The 26217-nt window shown below is 37.8% G+C and overlaps 1 protein-coding gene across 1 annotated transcript in view; it reads left to right on the plus strand.

Annotated features, from left to right (window-relative positions):
• Positions 1–26217, plus strand: part of PPFIA2 (PTPRF interacting protein alpha 2) — a 464313-nt gene that overhangs the window by 49052 nt on the left and 389044 nt on the right. Inside the window, exon 3 of the mRNA XM_047788357.1 lies at positions 26051–26104. Within this exon, the coding sequence (XP_047644313.1) occupies positions 26051–26104 (54 nt within the window). The remainder of the gene's footprint in view (positions 1–26050; positions 26105–26217) is intronic.

Below are 26217 nucleotides of genomic sequence, written 5' to 3' on the forward strand. Positions count from 1 at the left end.
ACTTATCTAATTGGATTTTATGTTTGTTTGTTTTCTTCCCTGTTGCCTTTATTGTTACTTGTCCTCTGAAATATTTCTATAAGTTTTAGTCACCTCTTTACTTTTTATATCATGTTTAATACTGTGTGCATTTGATATATAACGTCAAACATAATGAACAATGCCAAATGTGGAACGAGTAATCCTTTATACAGTATATAAAATTGTTTTGAAACACACTTATTTTAGAACCATATGCTTTGTAATGTGGGAAAAAAAAAAACTTTGGACAGAAAAATTTCAGGTTTCTCATTTTATTCTTATGAAGAATACAAATCTTACTCAAGAATAAACTCATCATTTTTTTCACAACCTATGAAAAATTTTATATTTGGCAGAAGAAAACATCTTTTAAAAGCCTAAGAACATATTAGAGACGTGCAAATCAAAACTACAATGATGTATCCCCTCACACCAGTCAGAAGGGCCATCAAAAAGTCCACAAACAACAAATGCTAGAGGCGGCATGGAGAAAAGGGAACCCTCCCACACTGTTGGTGGGAATGTGAGCTGCTGCAACCACTATGGAGAACAATATGGAAGTTCCTTGAAAAACTAAATATAGAACTACTGTATGATCCAGCAACCCCACTCCTTGGCATATATTCAAAGAAAACCATAACTCGAAAAGATGCATATACCCCAATGTTCATTGTGGCACTGTTTACAACTGCCAGGGCACGGAGGCAACCTAAACGTCCATTAACAGAGGAATGGATAAAGAAGATGTGGTGTATATGTACAATGAAATATTACTCAGCCATAAAAAAGAACAGAATAATGCCATTTGCAGCAACATGGATGGACCGAGAAACTATTATACTAAGTGAAGCCAGACAAATACAAATATCATGTGAGATCACTAAACTGTAGAATCTCATAAACAGGATACAAAAGAACTTACAAAACAAAAACAGACTCAAATACTTCAAAACGAAACTTACAGTCACCAAAGGGGAAACGTGGGGGTAGGGGAAGCATAAATTAGCAGGTTGGGATTAACATATACACACAACTATATATAAAATAGGGAAGTAACAGGACTTACTTAGAGCACAGGGGCATCTACTCAATACTGTGTGTACTACTCTATATGGGAAAAGAATCTGAAAAGGAATGGATATATCTATGTGTGTGTGTGTGTGTGTATAACTGATCTACTTGTCTGTACAAATGAACATAACAGAACTTTGTAAATCAGCTATACTCCAATATAACTTAAAATATTAAAGTACAGAATCATAAAGAATTTTTTGAGATTAGCTTTTTACACTCGGCATGATTCTCTTGAGATTCGTCATTTTCTTTCAATTGCTGAGTGGTATTCCTTGGTATGGATGTACCACGGTTTATTTAATGGTCCACCCTTTGAGGGATATGTGAGAAGTTTTCCAATTTTTGACTGGTCCTAATAAAGCCGCTATGAACATTCACGAAATAAAAAATAAGAAGCCTAAAAACAGGGATTGTAACTTTTAAAAAAATTTGAAAGTAGTAGACAGTAGAATTTGCCTTTGAACTGTAATTTTTGAAACCATTTTCACTTACATATCCTAGGATCTCTGTTGTTACAATTATATAGGCTTACCTTTGCCTTTGTGTGTGTGTGTCTTTTTAGGGCCACACCTGCAGCACATGGAGGTTCCTAGGCTAGGGGTGGAGTGGGAGCTGTAGCTGCTGGCCTATACCACAGCTCACAGCAACACCAGATCCTTAACCCACTGAGCAAGGCCAGAGATCGAACTTGCATTCTCATGGATGCCAGCCAGATTCCTTTCCACTGAGCCATTATAGGAACTCCTATCTTTGCTTTTCACATGAGCTAACTGTGGTCCTCAGAAGCTGGCTTCAGAGTCATAAGATTTTACGTAGCAAGCCCAGAATTAGCTAGATGGCAAAGACAGAAAATCCATTTTTTTTTTTGTCACTGTGGTCATCACTCAGGAACTTCACTGGCACCACTGAACAACCCCACGGACACAGGAGGTGTCCCCAAAGAGAGTGCAAAGGATCCTACCCTCCCAAGACACAATGCCAGTCCCACAGACAACCAAAAGAAAGACCCACCAGTTCAGACACTTCCTCCGAGGGCGCTGCCATCAGTGGGGCCCTAGCAGCAAATGGAGTGCCACCCACATTTCTGTCCAGCTGTATTTTTGCAACCCCCCACCCCCTCCACCCTCGCCTGACTGCTGCCAAGCCAAGATTATAGCACACAAACCAAGACCGTCAAGAAGGAAAGAGCTGTCTCTGGGAAAGAATCAACAACAAATAGATATCCAAAAGCAAGTTCACAAGTCAGATCAAAGCTCTAATCCTTACAAGTGGTTTTTTGCCCGCTCATCTGAGTTTGGGGAAAAGGGACAGCCTGAAATGGCACGTTCCTCTCTCCACCAGGCCCCACAGGTGGAAATCTGAAAGCGGACTTTGATAAGAATTCTTACCTTTTGCCGTCTTCTGCCCGGTTTCCTCCGGGTTTGGCAGGCTCTGGAAGGAGGAGGGTGTCCCAGCAGGTCTCATCACGGTCACGAGAAACTCAGGAAGAGAAGGAAAAATCGTTTTCCCTCTACTCTTGCGCGAATGCTTGGCCGAGACCCCCTTGCCTCGAGGGCGGGCGCCTCGCAAATGGATAAGCTTGGCCAGGGTCGAACTTCTCAGCTGTGGCCACTGTCTTCTAGATTCTTTTGAGTGAGGTTAACCTGTTTTTCAGCCTCAGCACAAAATTTTATTCACCTGATGCCTCACGCCAGCCACGCCTAGCTTCAGTCAGGACCAGCCCCACTCGGAACCGGTCCTGTTTCTAACTCGCCCGCGCTCGGGCCCCACACCCGGTCCCACTTCTACCAGAAGACCCAGTCTGACCCTCAACTCAGTCCTTGAGTCGGTCGTGTGTCAAAGTTGGACCCGGTCTGACTTTGGCAGGTTTCCAGCCTGCGTCTGGAAAAAGACACGTTCCCGTCTGTCTGCAAAAGCTCCCAAGGCCAAAGCCACGGAGAACCCCAGAGGGAAGACGCAGCATCTCTGGAGGCGGTGAGAGGCGGTGGCTCAGGCTCCGCAGGTACCATAGCTGCTGTTCTGTGCTCCTGGGGCTGTCGGGGTCCCCTTCCCTTCCCCCTTCCCGCACTGAGAGCTGTTAAAAGATAAACTGAGGCATATTGTCAAATTTGAGTTTTTATGAGCAAAAGTCAATTAGAATAGCAAATCGAGTCCAGTCCAGCAAATAGAAAGAGCTCCGAGGAGCTATTCAAGATGACTTTTATAGGCAGAAGGCACAAGGAAAATCAACTTGGAGACAAAGCACGTTGGTTACAGCAAAGTTACTTTCCTTTAAGGGCTGGCAAGGTCTATTAGGCGGATGACTGAACTAACGCTGATCTGGCCGCTCCAGACCAGGTTAAGACCTCTTCTGGGAAAGCCGCCACTGTAAGTTAACTTTCGGGCTTAGCATAAGCAACTCTCTTTTGGGCTTCTTGTCTTGTTTAAAACAGTGTGTTTTTTTCCTACGGAAGTATGAAATGAAATAATAAAACTTGAAAAAATCAGAAAAGTACATCTTACTGTCTTATGCAGCCAAGAAAAGGCTGCTTAGGGTGAAAACAAGACCTTTACCGCTATACACGCCCCAGCCTGACCCTATGTGCCAGGTGCTGTGGGTTAGCAGACGCTACAGGGCTGATTTCACAGCCCGGGGCGTGCCCGCCATGCCTCACATTATTATGTTCCTTTTTCCTCCCTGGCGACTCCTTATCCACAGCCTCATGCAGCCTATAAACATGCTCAGATCTGGCCCGTCCTAAAAACCAATCCTCCTGTGCTAGAAATGCAGATTTTCATGCCCAGGCCCTCTGAATCAGAAACTTTTGGGTAAGATGTGGGAATCTGACTTTTAATCAGCTTTGCATTTTATGTGTGCTGAAGTTTGAGACTGACCAATGAGGTAAAATTAGCAGGCCTGTGTGATTGATGAGATGGGGTCAGAGAAAGGAGTCAGCCAGGGTTTCCTCAAAGTTTGATCTGGGTGATGACGAATGGTATGGCTGATTGAAATGTGACCATTGAGAATATGAAGACTTCAGTTCGGATACATTGTATTTGAGATTTCTCGGTGACTGGGAGTGCCGGGACAGGTATTGATATAGGAATCATCAGTATCTATTATGGCTGGTGGTTATGGCTCTATGAATGAAGGAGAATTGTCCAGGGGAAAAATCACAGAGAAGGAACACAGGTGGGTCAGGGATTGGATCCTATGGAATACCTGCTTTAGTGGAGCTCAGATGAAGAGGCATCTGTGAAGCCATCTGAGGAGGAGTGGTCATGAGGGGAGGCGTGGAACTAGAAGAAAGTCCAATATTTTTATGGAAGACACGTTTCATGGATTCATACTTTGAGGAGTGAAGTTTCACCCAGGTTATAGTAGTGTTGACATCTGACAAGAATTTTATGTAGCATTATATTGAGATTATTATACCATTGACAAAATAAGATTCAGTGGCATTGTGGAAGCAGAAAAAGGTTTAGGATCCTAAGATATGGAGAAAGAAAAATGTACACCAGGAGGTGGACTGAAAAAAGAGGGGACAGGGAGACAACTAGGGAATGACTCAGGGCTAAAAAGTGTATATTCAGAGACAATGGTTCATATTGCTTAATGCCTCAAGACTGAGAATCAGCATGGTGACGAAACAAAAGCAAACTTTTATGTTTATAAAACCATTTAGTATCCAAAAATTTGTTTTTCTCTTTCTGACTTCAGTCAGTATGAGAGTCTCTAGTTCCATCCATGTTGCTGCAAACGGCATTATTTTCTTCTTTTTTATGGCTGAGTAGTATTCCATTGTGTATATATACCACATCTTCTTAATCCATTCATCTGTTAATGGACAAATTAAAAATCATTTAAAAAAGGAATATAATAAAGTAAAAACTTCTATCTCAAAAAAAATGGTCCTTTCATTTTGATTGTACTTAACTAAACTACATTTAACTCTTGATTATTAATCAAGGAAGAGAGTTTTAGGGTGTATTGCACAATTTTTAATTTACGTATTCTTGACCAAAGCTTATATTAATATGAATGAACTAATTTAACCGCCATACAATTTTTGTTACATACAATATTCATGATAAATATTGAAAAACTTTAAATCAAAAATAAAATATCTATAAATGTCATCTTCACCCAATTTTAAAATCCTAAAAATTTTAAAATCATTTTATATAGTATTATATTTATTCAAGAAAATAGATAACAGAGTAGGGTCTGCTCATCCCTTTCACATTTTTAAACTGCTATTGAAACAAATCAGATTCAAGTCAGTAGTTAGTTCCATTTTATCTTTGAGAATAAATTTGCCCATTAAAAAGGTTTATACGCTGTATACCACCTTTAATGATAATGATATAATCTTGTAATTTCTTGAAGCCTACAATGTTTTACTTGTGTGGTTTTGATTTTGCATATCCTTTGATAGTAGAATATCTGATCCAAAGGCTTTTCTGAGTTAGAAGAAATAACGCAGCTTCTCAAAGCCACTCAAGGACAGCAAATACCTTAGGTCTACCAATATTTATAAGGAAGTCTTCTGTACTAAATGTATCTGATTACAAGATATAGCGATTGTCATGGAGCATGCCAAAGATAACTTATATTCAGTCTACTCAAAGCCACTACTTTATTTATTTTGTTGTCTTTTGTCTTTTAGGGCTGCACCCACAGCATATGGAGCTTCCCAGACTAGGGGTCTAACCGAAGCTCCAGCTGCTGGCCTCCACCACAGCCCCAGCAATGCCAGATCCTAGCTGCGTCTGCAGCCTACACCCCAGCTCATGGCAACTGTGGGTCCTTAACCCACTGAGTGAGGCCAGGGAGCCAACCTGCAACCTCATGGTTCCCAGTCGGATTTGCCACCACGGGAACGCCCAAAGCCACTACTTTAAAGAAGAAAAGGCATGAATCTGTTTTTAGTAACAGGGTGTGTGTTAAGTGTGTGCATAGAGATAAATATGAAAGGACTAGGTAGATTTAGATTAATAACACCTCTAAACCACACATTCCACACACCACCCCTCCACAGGCACAGGAAATGGGAGAAGTTATTCAAATAATTTGCAGCAAAGGTTTTGCCTTAAATTATAAAGAAAATCTTTTTTTATCAGAGTCCCATATCTTCATATTCCTTCTTCTGACTTTTTATCCACAACAGTCCTACTTAAATCTGTTTTCTTAAAAACAAATATTTTCAACCCTCAGCCTGCTAAATAAGAATTCCTTAGCGTAGGACAAGGAATCTTTATTTTTGTCATCCTTATGTTTCTCTCCTAGAGTAGTGATATCCTTCCTAACATTCATGTAAATCTATTTTATGTGGCTTATTTTATTTATTTAAAGCCATTTTATTTAGTTATTTGTTTATTTAGTTTTTTCAGGGCTGCACCCTCAGCATATGGATGTTCCCAGGTTAGGGGTCGAATCAGAGCTGTAGCCGGCTTACACCACAGCCACAGCAAGACCGGATTCAAGCCGCATCTGTGATCAATACCACAGCTCGCGGCAACGCCAGATCCTTACCTCACTGAGCGAGGTCAGGGATTGAACTTGCATCCTCATGGATACTAGTCAGATTCACTTCTGCTGAGCCATGACAGGAACTCCTTACATGGCTTATGTTAAAATATCCCTCATCAAATTTATCTGAATAGGATTATTCTTAATCACATTGGCTATAGCATTCTGCATTGCAGAGTCCAATCACCTTATATAAATCTGTTAAAAAAATTAATATCAGATACTTCCTTGATTGATCACTCTAGACTTTAATATCAGATACTTCCTTGATTGATTACTCTAGACTGTAATATCAGATACTTCCTTGATTGATTACTCTAGACTGATCTGAACTGAAATAGTATATTCATCCAGTCACTTAATCGTATTTGTTGAGTGCCCATCATATGCAGTCATTGATCCAGGTACTGGAATTCAGGGCTGAATAAAACAGAGTCTTGGCCTTGAGGAAACATGCAGATAGTGAAGGGAGAGGCAACGTGAGAACATTTGCAACATTTTGGAAATTTTTATTGATTGATTTTCATTTTATTAAAGACAACCATGTTCTTTGGCAGTTTCTAGGTTAATCTTATTACTAAAAATGTAAATTGCCCTCTTCTGAATAACGTAAACCCAATTCCAATAATGTGATGTCATTATGTATCGATTTTTCGGCTAAAGTGGCCTAGGAAAGTTCATAATTATAAACATAGCTTACTTAATTTCACTGTTTTTCCTTTCCCTTTCTTTCCCAAACTAATTGAATATATCTCCCTAAGTCTGAGCTGAGAGTTGTTGCAAAGGAAGAGAATTGTAACTAGAATAAATAATGAAATTTCATAAATTAGTTTTAAATAATTTATCACATAGCATAGCAGTTAGTGAATCAGAATAGCCTTAAGGTCTTAAGAATTATTTACTGAGAAATAATAACTTGCCAGTAAGACTGCCCAATTGAGAGGGAGGGGAAAAGACATCTTCCTTTTCATGTTTAATTAGTTACACAATTAAAATGTTCATTAAATAAAATTTAGAAATTCTGAGGAGAATCTACATTTTCTGTGTAAGCCTGCTACTCCTCTTATTAGTTGGTGTCTGCCTATGATTTATTTCCACGACAGAAAGTGATTCTCGGTCATAATAAACCCAGATCTAAGGTGGCAATCATTACTTTCACATCCAATAAAACCTTGCTTCCTGAGAGAAAAAAAAACCAAGGTCAAAAGATAGAACTCTGTTGCCTTTTAAGTGGGTGATGTTTAGGAATACAAGAGCATCTTTTAATCTAGTGGAGAAAAATATAGCATGAGATCAATAGGTCAGCACTAACGCATTTTAATAGGTTAACTTTTTTATTGGGTATTTAAAAAAAAAATACCTGTCTAAAGATCTTTAATTTCCTTTTCTGAGAGAAGAATTCATGGTAGGGCCTGAGAATTCCTTGATCAATAGTGGATTCTGAAGAAATGAAAATACATAATGCATATTGTAAACAAAAAGTTTTGCTGAAGCCGTTATATACAAGACTTCAAGAGACCCTACTTAAGTATAGGTCCCAGTTAAACCTGCAAAAATATTCAGATATTTTTTCACCTTGGTTTATGTCTCTGCTTAGTAAGAGAAGACTCATTGCTTCATGGTTTTATAAGTCAAATATACAAGGTTTAAATGTGCAAATATGCATTTTGAAAGTCTTTCCTTACTCTTCAGTCAGTGACAATGTCTCCTCATGAAGTTATGCTGCCATATTCTTTGTGATTAGATGATGAGAGCGGAGAGGCTAGAGGCCACATACCTGGGGGAGAATTGAAAAGCCAGCTTCTTCCCCTCCCCAACCAATAAATAATTTGAAATAAAATGAAACACATCAAAACAATACTGCAGTGACTGCTATTGTTGCTGCTATTGCTGCTTATGGCTACTATCACCTAACTCTTTATTTGCACTCACTATGTGTAGTCATTTATTCACCCACAATCATATGAGACAGGTACTATTATTGAATAAGTTTCATATGTGAGACCCTAAAATATAGAAATGTTAAGTAACTGACCTAAGTTTACATATCTAATCAGTGGCAAAGTCAAGATTCAAACCTAGGCATCCTCTAAATAAGCTATACGGCCCCATGTATTAATGCTAACATGAAACTACATGACAAAAACCCGCAATATGTTGAAATTGTATTAGCGTCTTTGATGATTTTCTGCTTGCCAAATTCTGGATTTTTTTTTTCCTCATTTTGGGGGGATATACTTGTTCAGAAGATTATATAACAACACTGGGAATTAGGAATGAGGTCAGGGAGATGCCTGAGGAAATTACAGTTGAGAAATATAAAATGTGAAACCATTTAGAAGCAGCAGAAATCAATTGATGTGTAATGGTGATCATCTGAGCAGAAAGATAGGTTTTTCTAAGGAAACCTTATTTTTATTTTTTGGAGTGTGTGTGTGTGTGTGTGTGTGCATTTGTGTGGGCAGAGTGAGGCTGGACCATTCGTAAATGCTCCTTTAGGAGGGATTCTTTACATGGAGTTTTAAGACTATCATATACTTTCTAGTGCCTCCTCAAAAATATGCTTTCAAATTGCTCTATATATTACTAAAGCACTAGATAGAAATAAATCGAATACGTATGTTCATAGTTTTATTGTGTGGTCAGACATTGAATGAGGAGTATTTTTAATCTATGTTGTAAAATATCTCAGGTCAAAAATAAAGTATGAGTCATCTTCTATGATGGTCTATTCAGCAGCTAAAAATCACCGTGCTTTTTAAACATTATTTTGTATCAGTATGACCGAGTCATTCATACATAATTGAAAAGAAATTGCTTTTTTCTTTACAGGATTCCATATCAGAACTGATAGTTACATGGCTTGGAGGTATTAAAACTCAACCTAGTAGTCATCTTGAAAATAAAGTTTTTCTTAGAAATTTAAGAATTCTTAAATTTTTAGAAATGGCCAAGATAACAGAAAGGCGTGCAGCGGACATATTGTGAATTTTGCATACTTTTTATGATCATACTGGTAATTGTTAACAATGCAGACAGTCGGTTGATCACTCGGTGTTTTTTCCCCCGCAGTCCTTTGCTTTAAAATATATAATTAGAATTGTGCAAATACATAAAAACCAGGATAAGGAAAATGCTTAATTTCCTTTATGGATTCATTGGTCTAAATATTAAATTCTGTGCAGTATTTTTATTTTATAATGAACCCTTACATGGCATATATTACTGGAAGAGTATGAATGTTTAGTTGCTGTATTAGTCCTCTCTTACTGTTTAGTGGCTGTATTAATTATCTCTTCCTGTGTAAAAAATTTCACTTTTGTAAAACTCAAAACCAACTGACTTAGAACAATAGCGCTGATTGTCTTACAGTCTCTGTGGGTAGGGACTTGCGGAGGTTTAACTGGGTCCTAAGATTCAAGGTCTCTCACAGGTTGCAGTCAGCATGTCAGCCAGGGCTTTAGTCACCTCAGTCTCAAGCAGGGGAGGAGTGGCTTGTCAGTTCACTCTAGTGAGCTCACAAGCTTTAATCCTGGCTGATTGTCGGCATGAGACATTAGTTTCTTGGCACATGGACTTCCCCACAGGGGTATTTGTAATATGGCAGCTTCCCCAGAGTACTGGGGGGGGGGGCAATTTTTGCCAACAGTTCTCAGAAGTGACATCCCATTACTTTTACCACATTTTCACTAACTCCAGCTCAGACTTAAAGGGAGAATATGACCACAAAGTCATGAAATTGAGGAGATGGGATCATAGCCATTTTAGAGTATTCCTGCCAGTCTTAATATTGCAAAATCAGTAAAATGCATCTTTTTTTCTCTTTCCCTTTTTGATGATTTTCTTCTTTATGGAATTCTCTCCCTGCGTGTTACAACTCTGGTCTGAAAGGATTCATCTTCTTCCCATGACTGATTAAATTTTGCTGTGAGCTATTATCAATAATAGGTACTGGTTGAAGTAATCTTATCTGATATGCAAGGCATTTGGCTAATGCATTGTGGACAATGAAAGAGTGAGTAAACTTAATATACTTCTTCCCATTGAGTTTGAAGATTGGGTAGAATCTGTGGAAGTGATTCACTTAGTGTCAGTGACTAATTCCAATAATGTGTTACCTTTTAATGATGCCTTGGGTTTCAATGCCTTAGAAGAGAAGAATAATGTATAATAGGGGAATATCAGGTACTGGCACCTGAAATGGGTTAGTTTTTGGCAGAGGCTTTACGGAGGCCTTGCTTCTACCATATAGGCAACTGTCTACTCTGAGCCTCCTTCCATGGCTTTGGAGGTTTTTTAAATCAATATATTTATTGAGAACACATGGAACAGAGAGGGGTAGCTATATCTCTGCTAGGGAAGTTAGAATTTATATGGAAAGAAAACAAATGGAATGATGATATGAGGTGATGTATTTCATATATATGAAAATATATATAATGAAAATACAGAGATGGAATTTTTTTAAATTATGTTTGACATTTTTATTTTAGAGCATAAAAACAAGCAAACAAGTTCCTGGCTTGACTGATCAAAAGAGAGTTGTTTGTTTTGAAATTGAGGTATCGTTATACATCCTGTGATGTAGGCCAAGCCTACTCCAATCCTGCATTTTTGATATTCCTTGTGGTAGGTTGAATAATAGTCCTCTAAAAGTGTCCATGTCTTTATTCCTGGAACTTGCAAATATATCACCTAACATGGTAAATGGGACTTTGTAGAGATGTCTGAAGAACTTGAGATGGGTGATTGTTCTGAGTTACTGGGGTGGGTCCAGTGTTCTTGTAAGGATTCTTCTAGGAAGGAGGCAAGAGGGTTAGAGTCGGAAACAAAAAGGACATGTGAAAGTGGAACCAGAAATTAGAGTGATGCTCTTTGAAGATGGAGTGGAACCGTGAATGAAGGAATGTAGGTGGCCTCTAGAAGCTGGAAAAGGCGAGGAAACAGATTGTCTGGGCTCCAAAACTGTAAGATAATCTGTGTAGTGTTAGGTCACTAAATTTGTAGTAATGTATTAAAGTAGCAATAGGAAATTAATACACTCCTTGTGTTAGGATTCCACTCATCCACCCCCAGTCTAGTTTGTTTAACCCTATCAGGTAGTCCTCTTGGATCAACTACATTTCAGGATGCATTCCTTCCTGTGTAGCCCACATCTGGTCCTCAGAAGTGTGTGTGTGTGTATGTTGGAGTTAGAAAGTGAGAAACAGGGACAGGCTTTGGTGCCCATGTCTGAAAATACTAAGCATCCTAAAAACAAAGATACTGTGCTATACACAAAAAGACAACAAATGTTGACTATGTAGAGAAACTGGAACCCTTGTGCACTGATGGTGGGAATGCAAAATGGTGCAGCCTGTGTGAACAACAGTATAGAGAGTCTTCAAAAATTAAAAATAGAAGTACCATATGATCCAGAAATCCCACCTCTGAGTATTTATCTACAAGAATTTAAATCAGGATCTCAAAAAGATTTTTTTTTTTCCTTTTTTGGCCACCCAATAGCATATGGAGTTTCCAGGCTGGGAATTAGTCCTGAGCTGCAGTTGCATCCAATGCCACATCAGCGGCAATGCTGAATCCTTAACTCACTCTGCCAGGCTGGGGATTGAATCTGCACCCCAGGGCCATGGAGACACTATCAATCCCATTGCACCACAGCAGGAACCACTCAAAAAGATTCTTCATTGCAACACTATTCACAGCAGCTCAGATGTGGAAAAGATCTAAATGGAGGATTGGATAAAAAAATATGGTATGTATATGCATACATACATACACAGATGCATATACACACTATGATACAGTTTTAGTAAAAAGGAAATCCTGCCAAAAGCAACAACATGGATGAACCTTGAGTTTATTGTGCTAAGAAAAATAATCCAGTCACAGGACACATTCTGTCTGATTCCACTTAGATGAAGTGTCTAAAAGAGTCAAAGTTATAGAAGCAGAGAGTAGTAGTTTCCAGGGGCTGCGGACAGAGGGAAATGAGTAGCTAACCAACAGGAATAAAGTGTCAGTTATGCCCAATGAGTAAGTTCTAGAAACTTGCTGTACAATACTGCATCTACATTTAATAGCACTGGGTTGTGCACTTGAAATTTTAAGAGGCTTGATCCCACATTAAATGTGCTTATCTATCTATCAATATGTATATGTATATTTTCCTACACAACATGTCATTAATGCACCAATAAGAGAAGATGCTTTTCAATTCTGGCAGAACATTCTTTTACAGTACTTTAGCAAGACCTGGTACAGTTCCCTGCTTGAGGATGTGGGCATGCTTGTCGTCATGGCATTGTTCTTGGCCTTTGGGCAGAGCTAAAATTGAGTAGGATTCCAATGTTAATATTGGGTTTTATATATAGCTATTGCATTATGTATTCAGGATGCACAGTCTAGTTTGGGGGATGCTGGAGGCAAAGGAATAAAGACTAATCTACCATGAAAAAGTAACTGCAGGCAGTTCTTACTTTGCATGCTACTGCGTTAACTGAAACCAGTGCATATCAGAACCAGGGGAGCTGTGCCCTTGCTTTACACAGCAACTGAATTTCCACAGAGCCAAGTAAGACCAGGTTATGTTTCTTATATCCACCAGATTTGGTTAAATTATGTCGTACAAAGTGAGGGCTGTCTGCATTTTCTGTCTGGGTGGCTTCATTTTAGAGAAACTGTCAAATTTCTTGGCTCTGATCTCAAGAAACTTGTATTTCTCTGAACATAGCATTTCTGCCTGGATGTGTGGCTCAGTGGAATACTCCCATTTGCACCTGGGAGGAATAATAAATAAGGAAAAATATGTTCCAGAATCATTAAAGGAGAGATCTTAATATAAAATATTCCATTTTTATTATTATACACACACACACACATATATATATATACATTTTGATTTACTATATCATAAATCAAAGCATATTATTAAACTTCAACTTAATTTTGGTGGTTGTTTTTTCAGAACTTGTTCAGATGAGTTAGAAGAAAACAAGACTCTAGAACACATGCTGCCTATAGAACATTCTGTCATTGACTCTAAATATCTAGGTTGTAAGACTCTCACAGTTACACTATAAACTCAGTTGGTTTAGTTGCATAATAGCAGTGCGTTTTATGCTCTGATTTCAGTCAGTTTTATTTCCTTTACTTAATAGTATTTTGAGACTGTGATAGTGATATTGCAAACAGTGATTCATATCAGAATCCTGGTAATATCTTTTGGAATGGAGCTGCCTGGAAGAAAAACAGAGAAATTATATGTCCTCTCGCTATTTCTGGTTGCCATTACATTCATCGTTCTTTCTTTCAAAAACAGAAATAGGAACAGATTTTAAAATTTTCTTGTTAAGATTAGAACTTGATAAAATTTTTCTTAAAAGAAAATAGCAATGTTGTGGGAAGTTGTCTGCACATCCCCTAGATTCAAATTAGACTCTTCCTGAAAATTTTGCCTATCTGGTTTTAGATAACACTACTAATGGCTATTTTATCTCGCTCACATCTCTCTACCTGATTCCTATTATTTCCAAAATTAAGGAGTTATCATAAAATATTTAATATTTAGCTGAAAATCTCATGCCAGACTTCTCTGAAAGTGTGAACTTAATGAATTTGAAATATTCCATCTTGTTTTTTGCCAATTTCCTCTGATTACCTTAAAAATATATTAATTGGCCCAGTACATGAGAGATAAGTTAGGGATTTATTAGAAATATCTATTTTATATGCATGTGTATTTTTAAATAAACCACTTGCCTGCTTGTTTTCAGTTCACAAACAATTCTTCTCTGCAGTTATTTAGAAATCAAAGTGGTACATGGCTTTAAGGTACTCTAGTCAGTGGATTTGCAGGTAATAGTTGGAAAAGACCAATTTTTTGAAAATTATTTCCCCTAAAAAAACCACCTCAGGATAATCTCCAATTTTTTTTAACCCAAAAAGTTTTAGGCTATTATTTACTGAGTTAAAGATAAAACCAATTTTTGAAAAGGGTAGGGTATTGTATTTTTTCCAGGTTACTTACTTGTGTTTTGTGTCAGGGAAAGGTCAGGCATCATAAGATTAGAGGTTTAATTATAAATTAAGATCACAGTCATTGAGTCTCTGACTCTCAACAAATAAAGGCTGATAAATTCTACAAAGTATGTGTTATCTAAGGTCATAACATTGATATCCTCTTTTAAATGTTGGATCCTTCCCCTCAAGTGCTATAGTACACTGCAGACATTCGTAAAGCCGCACACTGCAGTACGTAAATACCTGATGCCAGATAACACAGCACTGAAAGAGGAATACATTGTGAATACATTCATGAATTTTATCCCCCGATAATTCTTACTCTGCAGCGACTTGCCCCAGTACATAAAATTTAGTAAGAGATATAGTTAGGAATTTATTAGAAATGTCTGTTGATTGATATTTAAAGATTGATCACACTTAAGTAGTGAGAATACAAGTAATGTATTTAAAAAATGAAGTTGGTGAAAGTTTATGACAACCCAAGCCATGGAAACTCATGGATATTATAGGGATGATTGAGGAGGTAAAATATAAAACTTAGGATCTCTTGCCTTTCAGGAAAAATACCTTCTTGAAATTTAATGGAGATTCATACCTAAAATTAATATATATCTGGGTCTTATCTACATGTATGCTAATGCTTATCTGTTTTAATGTATATCATTATATAATCTATGTCCATAGTCTATCTTTATTTTATACAGGCATATCTATTACTCTGTGAATAATGATAGTTACTTTTAACTGATAGTTTACCATAGGTTATCAATATAACTTTTAATGAACTATTATAATTAATAGTCCAATGTCCTTCTAACATAGGTAGTAAGCCATAGATTGACTTATTTTACATGAGGCATATAAAGCAAGTTGCCCAAGGTCATGCAGCTAATAAGCAGTGAGAAGCTAGGCTTGACCTGTTTTCTTGATCACTAAGATATTTCTCTTGTACATGTGTTATATTTTGTAGACTTAAGGTAAAATTAAAGGACTACTGGCTATTCCTCAGCTAGGGTCTCTTGGTTGGTACCTCTGCTGTGTGAACAAAAATATCTGATCATAATTCTTGCCAGAGATTGCAATTCTACAGTAAACTCAAAGATAATCAGCTTCCCAATGGCTGGTATACACTAATATATATATATATATATATATATATATATATACATACATATATATCCAGAATGAAAGTTCTTCAGTGTAGAATGAGGCATATTTCAAAGTGGTCCCCAAATACTACTGTCAGTCAATCAGCTTGTCCTCTCCTTACAAAAGTTCCTGGGAGGCTAAGTTCAACATAAATATATCAAATCCTTTTCACATGTATTGGTCATGCTTTGTGATAATGACTGAAGATGCAGAGATAGCCACGTGCTTCAGTGAGCTCGTTCAGCACTCACATGAGTAAAATGACAATTATAAAATGGTGTGGTAGAGTTGGGAGTTACGTGCAAGTTGCTGCGGAAGTAACAGTAGAACCATTACTCCGAGAAGTCTCCTGAGAGGAGGTGATGCCTGGGCTGGGTCTCAAAGGGAAAGACTAATTCAGAGGAGGCAGAAGTGGCTTTCTAGGCAGAAGGATCTGTGGTGCAGAAGTGCAAAAACAGAACAAAGACTAAAAGCTTGACACAAAAGGGGAGTGCAGTGTTCATTATAATAGAAGTTGAAGGGTTTTTTTGAGCAAGGGGTGAAAATTGAAGTAAGGTAGTCCAGAACTATGTAATGGAAGATGTTTGATATGTTTTTCCTTCTAAGAAGAATGAGACTTTCTTAGGAATTTTGAGTACAGGAGTAACATATGCATGTTTGCATTTGAACTCATTCTAAGGTAGTGGTTCTTAAGCGTCAGCCTGCATCAGACTCATACGGAAGGCTTGTTAAACACAGTGTTTCTGATTCATCAGGACTGGAATAAAGCCCAAGAAAATGCATTTCTAAGTTCTTGGATGACACTCATACTACTGGTCTCCAGGTTACATTTTGAGAACCACTTCTCTGGATAAGAGATTGTATGAAGGTAACAGTAGGAAAAACCACTTACGAAAGACGCTATTTTGGAGAAAGCCGGGAATAGGTGAAAATAAAATGAGACTTTGACCTAAGATGGTAAGTGCAGTAGATAGACATTGAAAGGAGGTAGGAGATGGAGCGAAGCCAGTTATTTAGAAGGAAAAATTGATTGGCTTGGTATTTGAATACCAGAGTGGGGGAAGACTGGGGCCTCCAGAAGTCTCGACTGGGTGATGGCCTGTTTACCAGAATTACCAACAGAGATAAATACTGGGGGAAGAAATTGGATGGAGGCCCTTGGCCAGAGTAATGGCAGAGGAGGAAAGGAGAGGATGTGGGATTTGGCCATACTGAGTTTAAGATGACAAGAAACCGTCAATGTGCGAAAGCTGGCAAAGAGGAGCTGAGTCTGAGTCAGGCTTCAGCAAGAGCTTCCCTTTATCACCTCAGCCACATGGAAGGGACTAGACAAGAAAACAGCCCAAAAACCATCATAGAAGAGAGTGCTTCAAAGAGGGCACTCCACAGAAAAGGCAGAACTTTCTGTCTTCTTGCTACTTTCTTCAGAAAACCCTTTCTAAGCACCACGGACACCATTGTTTTTGATACTTATTAGATTTCCTTTCTAGGTTTGCATTTGAGGAGGATACTTTGAAATCAGAAATATACAGCAAAAATCTTTAGAAGTTTACCTTTTTGCTAAATCTAGTGGCATTAATTTTTATTTACGTTGGTCAGAGAAGGATATTCTTTTTTCCATCAGAGCATATCCACTCACTTTAGAAAAACTCTGCTTGTAGTTGTATTCATTCCTTCTGCAGATATTGACTAAGTATGCTTTCTCCCAAGTCACTACGTGGCGTGCCAGGATGTCCTCCACTTTTCTCTTCCATACCTCCACTTGCTTAAGAAATCACAGTTGTTAAAAACCATTGCCTCTGAAGTTAGCCTGTCTAGATTTGAATACTTACTAGTTATGTAACTTTTGTCACGTCATTTGAACCCTTGAAGATTCAGTTTCATCATCTTAAAAATGGTGAAAATAATAACAGCTGAAAGACCTGGGATGATTTCTCATAAGACAATGGAGCCCTTAGCATGGCATCTGGTACAGTAAATGCTCAATAAATGCTCATTATTAGGTCTTAGGGCCTATTCAGTATTCATTCAAAAACAAAATACAGTTCTTACAACATGCAATACTCAGATTTATTGTCATCGTATAAAATTTACTCCTACACCTCCTATATGTTGTAAATTTAGCACCTTATTTCTCTGAATTCTTTCTCATGCTCTTCTTTGAATTGGCCTACTTTTATACTGAAAGATCCTTGACACCCGAGAGCATGTCGTAGCCTCTGGATTCCATACACCAGATTCACTGTGGTACCCTGTGCTTATTTTGTGTGCAGTATACATTTGTGGACTACACTGTCTTTGTCATTTAACGCCTTACTAATCTCTTGACTCTTTGAAAGCTGAGACATTGCCTTATTTCTCATCATGTTCTCTGTGCCCAGCACAGTGCCTCCGTCATAGCAGATGTTCAGTCATTCTCATTGGAAGGAATTAAATGTGTGGCTCAAGGAAAATTCAGAGTTGGCTCAAAGTGAAAGTGTAGATGTTTTTCTTTTTAAAAACAAATTTAAAGAATTTTTATATTGTGAGCCACACGGGAAGTCCATAAATTTAAATAATTTTTAAAGGGCTTTTTTGGATTCCAAAAGAAAGACAATTTAGAGAATTGCTTGTATGTTTCTTGCTTCATCTCTGCCTCCCAGGAAATTTACCCTGTACAGTTGCCAAGGAAACACTAACAGCTTAAGTCTGGTAAAGGAGAAAGATGCCTCATTAATAAACTCAGCTTCATTATTTTGATGCTTGCCTCAAGCAGCTGGTATTCAGTGATGAAGGATTGTTTCCATTAAGCATTAAGTAAAAAAAAAACTGAATGATTTTTTTAAAAGAAATTTTGCTTTCTGACTGTTAGTCCCAGTGCAAGGTACCTGCACGCTATGAGATGTTATGTAAAAATAAACATGATTGATTTTTAGTTTCATGTATTTGAACTGTTTATTAATGCTCAGAATATATGTTAGATATAAGTTTTCAAGCACTGATTTATCTTCTGCTCAATGATTCGGGTACCAAGTCTTTAATTTGAAGTATTGGCAGTTTTCCATCAGAAGATAAATTTAATGTATTGTTTGTTGTCTATTAAATTATTGTATATATTTTCCTTCTTATGAACTAGAAATCCTGGGATATATGTAAATGTGTTGCTTCAAGATAGGATAACATACTGTTGAGTGGATTTTTAAAGCAGGATATCTCATTAGTGATTTATAATGGAAAAAATGTACACGGTGCTTGGGGTTCTAACACCTGGGATTTCAAAGCTTCTTTCGAGCACTTACCAGCTGTGTGATCTTAGGCAAGTCATTCATTAATTGGTTCATTCAGGCATTCTAAGAAAGTTTAGTGTGCAAACACTCTTGCCTTGAGCCATTCTTTCAAAGTGATGTATCGGTACAACAATGAGCAATACTTGAGTTATATCCTATGAGCCTTAGCATTTATATGAATACAATAATATTGCCTACTTTACTCATTCGTTCAGTCATTCATTCAAAAAGTACCCATTGTGCTCTCACCTTGTGGCAAACTGTTCTAGAGGCTGATGAGGGGTGTTCACCCCTTATTGGATCTTGACGACTCTGTTCTTTTACCTTCTTCCTTTGGGCGTGGGGTGGTTGTGACGTCTCACTGCTGCTAGTAACCATGCTTCATCATTCTCCTCAACCCATTAAACCAACAATACCTCTGTAAAATATCCTCCGATTCAATGCTCTTTTATGTTGTTTTTGAGTTTAGCTTTTGTTTCCTGGATGGAACCTTCATTGATTTAGAGAGTTAGTTATATCTGGCTTGTTTTTGGAACAGTAATGGAATCAGTATGGCTGGGTGACATGAGAGAAAAGGATAATGGCAAATGGCCAGAACAGTGAGACGGCCAAAGCCAGATCATCACGTGGCATTGCAAGGCCTGGGAACAAGTTTGCATTTTATTCTAACATTAATGGTAAACCATCGAGGGGTTTGGGTCAGTGGAGTAATCTGATCTAACCTGCATTATAAATGGGTAGTTCTGCCTGCTGTGTGAGGAGTATATGGAAGAGGGGGGGACAAGGACAGATGCAGGGACAACCTAAGAAGATAAGTCTTTAGTCCAAGGAAGAATATTGTTCGTGTGATCCAAGCATTTAGGTGGGTAGTAATGAAGGTGGTAAGAAAGAGTCCCATTCAAGCCATAGTGTAAAGATAGAGTTGGAAGGATTCGAGGATGAAGTGGATCTGAGTAACTGGGTAAATCGTGATGTCAGAATGGACCGTACTGTGATAGACACCCAATGTGGGGGAGGGGGTGAGGTGAAAATCAAGTTTAACTTTGCATTATTAAGTTTGGGAGGCTATAAAACATCCGCGTGGAGATTAGAATAGGCACTGTGAATCTCAGAGGATAAGAGGGCTTCACTAGCATACCTGGTACTTAAAACCATGGTACTAAATAAAATCATAAAGAAGGTGAACCTCAATGGAATCTAAGAGAGAAAAATATTTTAAGAAGGATGGAGTGGCTAAATGTGTCAAACTGTGTCAAATGTGCCTTAGAGACCAAAAAAAGGATGCGGGAACATTGGCAATTGATTCCGCCAATTGGACGTCGTTGGCAACCTTAACGAGAGTGGGTAGCAGTGATGGAGTGGGGACAAAAGTCTGCATCAAGAAAGAATTGAACCTGAGGGACATTTGGGAAGAATTTCTCTACAAAAGGGATGAGGGAAACTCTTAATTTTGATATTTGAAATGTTTGGATTTTTTCTATAAACATAAACAACCTCATCATATGCTTTTAAAGACCTTGAAACATTTTAAATGTAATCATTCAATAAAAATGGTTGATTTTTGCTATTTTATATTGATTTCACTGAACTTATATATTTTTGATAAATTGTTTACCACATGAAAATGCACCACATATTGAAATATAATCACTTTACTCCAAAGAATTTCTTTTTTTGTATTGAAGTATAGTTGATTTACACAACGCAGAGTACTAACCACTATGCAATCATGGTGCACTGTCTGTGCTTCTGTGTAGATACTAGCAGCCCTTATAAAGGAGGCTATGTATTGCTGACAGTAAGCATCAAGCCATCCCTGGGCAGCAGCATGGGGGCAGGGACCAGTTTGGCTTGCCACACTTGTATAGATTTGGTTAGGAAGGAGACAATAAGTCCAAATGGACTGAAAGAGCACCTTATAAATACAGCTTCAACAATGTCACCATGTTGTCAGCTTTCCACATCCCCAGAACAGCCATATCTAGGGTGAGACAAGTAGAGTGCTTAGGGCTATGGAGGTACCTCAGAAAACTAAATATAGAACTACCATATGACCCAGCAATCTCACTCTTGGGCTTATATCTAGCCAAAACTTTCCTAAAAAATATATGCACAAATATGTTCATTGCAGTACTATTCACAATAGCCAAGACATGGAAGCAACCTAAATGTCCAACGAAAGATGAATGGATTGAGAAGATGTGGTATATGTACACAATGGAATACTACTCAGCCATAAAAAGGAACAAAATAATGCCATTTGCAGCAACATGGATAGAACTAGAGACTCTCATACTAAATTAAGTCAGAAAGAGAAAGACACATGCCGTATGATAACACTTATATCTGAAATCTAATGTATGGCACAAATAAACGTTTTTACAGAAAAGAAACTCATGGATTTGAAGAACAGACTTGTGGTTGCCAAGGGGGAGGGGAGGGAGGGAGATGGACTGGGAATCTGGGGCAAATAGATGCAAACTGTTGGATTTGGAGTGGATAAGCAATGGATCCTGCCGTAGAGCACTGGGAACTGTATCTAATCACTTGTTATGGAGCATGACGGAGGATAATGTGAGAAAAAGAATGTTTGTATGTGTGACTGGGTCACTTTGCTATAGAGTAGAAAGTTGACAGAGCACTGTAAACCAACTATAATGGAAAAAATAAAAATAATTTTAAAAAAAAGAAAAAAAAATGCTTAGGGCACATAAGGAGTCACTCACTTTTAGGATTATACAAGTGCCAGCCTTGCTTTTGTAGGTGTGTAAGAATGAGGTGCCTAGGGCATAAAATTTGAGGAGGCCCTGGCTCTCGGGATCCTGCAAAAGCAAGATGAGCACTTGTATGACCTTCAAAATGAATGCCTACTTAAATTTTGTACCTTAGTTACATCTCTTGTCTTAGTTTCATTCTGGCCCTGGTCCCTGGTCCCTGGTCCCACAGGACAACACTGAATTGGATGAGCCAGATGATAGACAAGGTGGACCTTCCATACTGCACCTTAGCATTTTTATAGCCTGCAGATGGATCTGGGGGTGAGGGGAGAAATGAAGTAGAAAATTTCACTGATGCCGGGGGGGGGGGGGGGAGAAAGAGGAAACAACTGTGCAGAAACTCTGCATAAGACTTGTTTACTTTGTCATGTTCCTGGGAGGCTCACAGGACATTGTGCCAAGACCTGGGCCAGCCCAAGGTTTAGCCTTGCTCTCATGGCCCATGTGGATATGTGCCAGGTCACCAGGATGCCGGGGTGAAGCTGTTCCCCTACAATTAGTATTAAAAACACAGGTTTGGAGTCATACAAATACATTTTTGAAGCCCACTTGCTAATTAATAGCTCCATGATATTAGGTGAGTTATATAAACCTTTTTACATGTCAAGTGAGAAAAGAAATAACTTATGAGGCACTTATGAGACTGTTTATACTATGTATAAAGCATTTAAAGAATGCCTGCATGTAGCAAATATTCAGTAAGTACTAATTATTTTATTAACTATTGTCCAAATACGTTGTACAGCATAGTTGAAAGAATTCCCTAACCTAGTTAAAAAATCAAAGTTCATTTTGAACAAATAATAATATAATAGTAAGTTTAAAAACTTCATAGAAAATCAATGTTCTTACTTTCTAGTGCCTCCCCTCTTTGGTTATCTACATAAAAAGGTATTTAAAGAGCAAGAGAGACATATTTGTCAAATATTTCAGTTATAATTTGTGGATAAAATATTCAAAAACCATTAAAAATTGACTCACTTTTAACTATTTTCAGTTTCTCAAGGGATTTATTTGTTTCACCTATTAATTTTACCACATAAATACATTCGTGCATACCTATGCTCATTCACACCTGAAAATTTTACTTTTGCAACAAGTGATAGATAATCCATGTTTGACTTGGGTGTCGGCCCAAGTAGGACACTCTCAACTTACACTCAAAATAGAACATAAGCTCAGAAGTTTTTTTTTTTTTTTTTTAATTAAAAGCATAAACTGAATAAAGTAACATATCTGTATTTTCTTTAGAGCCGTATGTTGATAATTTGCTTTAATTCAGCACGTTAAAGAGAATAAACAGCAATGTTGGAGTTCCCATCATGGCGCAGCAGAAATGAATCCGACTAGGAACCATGAGGTTGCGGGTTTGATCCCTGGCCTCGCTCAGTGGGTTAAGGATCTGGTATTGCTGTGAGCTGTGGTGTGGTTTGCAAATGTGGCTCGGATCCCACGTTGCTGTGGCTGTGGTGTAGACCAGCAGCTGTAGCTCTGATTAGACCCCTAGTCTGGGAACCTCCATATGCTGCGAGTGTGGCCCTAAAAGGAAAATAAATAAATAAACGAATAAATAAATAGCAATGTCTTTTCCATTCATCTTCCAAAGTCTACTGTTGCTGTGTTTTTCTCAAGAGCATGACTCTCAGGAAAAGCTTAAAATTTTAGAAATTTAAGTATTGGGCCAACTTTTCTACCATGGCAAGAAATTGTCATGGTAGAACTTTCTACAAAGTGATAAAATGTGTCACCTAGATTGCTAAAATGTTTTTATCTAAATTAATTTCTCCATTATCTCTCTGAAAATGCCATCAGAAAGTCTATCGTTAATATAACATATATGCCTTTCTATGTATAATGGAAAGTACAACCCAAAATACAATTAACACATTTTTTTTTTCGTTTAAAACGTATTTGGAAGAAAGCTTTCATATGACTAGAACTTTGTTTTTTTTTGTCAGATAATAACAGAAGTATTATCAAATAGTGCAATGAGCAGTGTGTTTTATTTTCTGTTAATCTAATACTTTAGCCATTTTACTACAAAATCTTGTTAATTTATACTGTGACATTCTAAAATAATTTTTTAAACTAGGAAGTTCCTGTTGTGGCTCAGTGGGAATAGTATCCCGATTAGTATCCATGAGGATGTGGGCTCTATCCTTGACTTCACTCAGTGGTTTAAGGATCAGCATTGCAGTGAGCTGTGGTGTGGGTTGCAGATGTGGCTTGGATCTGGCATTGCTGTGGCTGTGGTGTAGGCCATCAGCTGCAGCTCCAATTCGACCCCTAGCCTGGGAACCTCCGCATGCCACAGATGCAGCCCTAAAAAGCAAAAAATAAATAATTTAAAAAATATATTTTATCTTTGGATTGAAAAAGAATGTTAATTTTGTTTGCCAATTTATATAAATATTTCATGCTTAATTTTATTATATACAGACACAATTTATATAGATAACTTAGTAGAAATGTTAAAGAACATGTAAGATCAAATAATTTAGGTAATTGGATTTTTTATAGCATGCATGATATTGAAATAAAGAATTTCAATGGGATGGAGAGGGAGTGCCTTTTAAAAATAGACTTAAAATGGCAGATGTATTAATTAGGGCCTGTTCGTGTTTGAAAGCCAGAAACTTAAATTTGTAGGCAGGGAGAACATCTAATTTCAAACATTGCTCAAATGATAGTACCAAGATCTTAAAATCTACCATTATATATTACAGAAGCTCTCTTGCCTTAGCTCTTTCGCAGGCTCCCACGACACTGAAGCAATTTTTATGAGCCTCTTTGGAACTAGAATGGGGGAGAGAAGAACCTCCTCAAAGAGATGCTGGATAAGGAAAAATATTATTTATAACATGTGCATTACAGAGAAGAACACGTAGTAATTTCCTTGGCAAGCTTTCCTTGTGGCTACCTTATCATTTATGACCTTAATAAAAACGCATGTAGAAATTCATCACCATTGAGTTCCTGTCCAAAGTCACCTCCTTCAGATGGAAACTTTCAGGACACCATCCCCTCTCTCTTCCTGGCCCTGCCTTTAATATTCCCTTTGCTTATTTCAGCTCCATATTTATTGTTAAGATATCCATTCTGAGACATCAGTGAGATAATGGTGTAATTAAATTTCAAGTGGATTTGTAGCATGTCTTCTTAATGCTATCCAGGTGTTGGCTGATTCTCTGATCATAGGTGTTGAACTTTCTTTTCCTTCTGTCTTTCACCTTTCGTACTGTAATTGTATTTTCCCAGGTTCCTCAACCCCATCCTTTCAACTAGATGCAAACAGATAAGTGACCGGGGTCACAAGAAGGAAACTTTGTAGCAGAAAGTGTAACTTTTCAGTTCAGCCCCAGACTCCTATTCAGCTCCCCATGAGCTGACAGTTTTGGTTTTTCTTTTTTCATTTATGGGGAGTAGGAGGATGGTTTAAAAATTAAAACAGCTGTAAGCATTAAAATCCTGAGAGATTTTACTTAAAAAATTTGAAATTCTAGCTACTTCTGACCAAGTCCTATGAATTAGTGTCCTGGAAACAGAGTGCAATTCCTGGAACCTTATCAGTACAGCTGATAAGGCTGAGTGGCAGCAGTCCCTAAAATAGGGCACTTGCTCTCTAGTTTATCACAGTCTCACCTGTTTCTCCATTCATGATTCCTTTGTCAATTGTGATCCTTACTCAGGCATGGTCTACTGTGGTTACTTATTCAAGATTAGAAATCAGTTCTTGTACAAGCATAGCTCATCTAACCATATCTGTTTATTTGTTCATTTTCTGTGTATAGTAATAGAGTGAACGATAGATAATTAGAATTTTTGTAGGTTAAGCATCTTCAGTGGGTTCAATATGCTTGCAAATAATACGCTAAATTGGCGTTTCATCATTTTTTCTTTTTTTCTGCTCTGCTCTTACTGTAGATCTTTAGAGAACAAAACATCTACTTTCCTACCTGAAGCCATTTTCTTTGCAGATTTCAAGAATAATTAGTCTGTTTGTTTGTTGTTTCTATTGAAAGATGGTACAGAGTTGGAGAAAATATCTAGACTGATACAGCTGCATAACATTACAGTGTGCAAGACTGTCTGAAATCCCAACCAAACCAAACCAATGTAGCTGAGTGCCCTAACTTTCTGGCTAAAGAAAATATTACTCTGTGGGACTGGGAAATGCTCCATGCTGTTGCGTAGCATTTTACAATCAACACCTCTCCCCTTTTCAGGATATCGAATCCCTAACAGGAGGGCTGGCTGGTTCTAAGGGGGCTGATCCACCGGTAAGTTAGATTCTTCATTAAATTTAACTATTGACGAATTGAATGATGCACATACCAGATCATCAGATACTTGTATACAGTTTGTCCATACAGGTAACTTTTTGGAATAGTTT

The sequence above is a fragment of the Phacochoerus africanus genome, chromosome 7 (assembly GCF_016906955.1).
Source record: "Phacochoerus africanus isolate WHEZ1 chromosome 7, ROS_Pafr_v1, whole genome shotgun sequence".
NCBI lineage: Eukaryota > Metazoa > Chordata > Mammalia > Artiodactyla > Suidae > Phacochoerus > Phacochoerus africanus.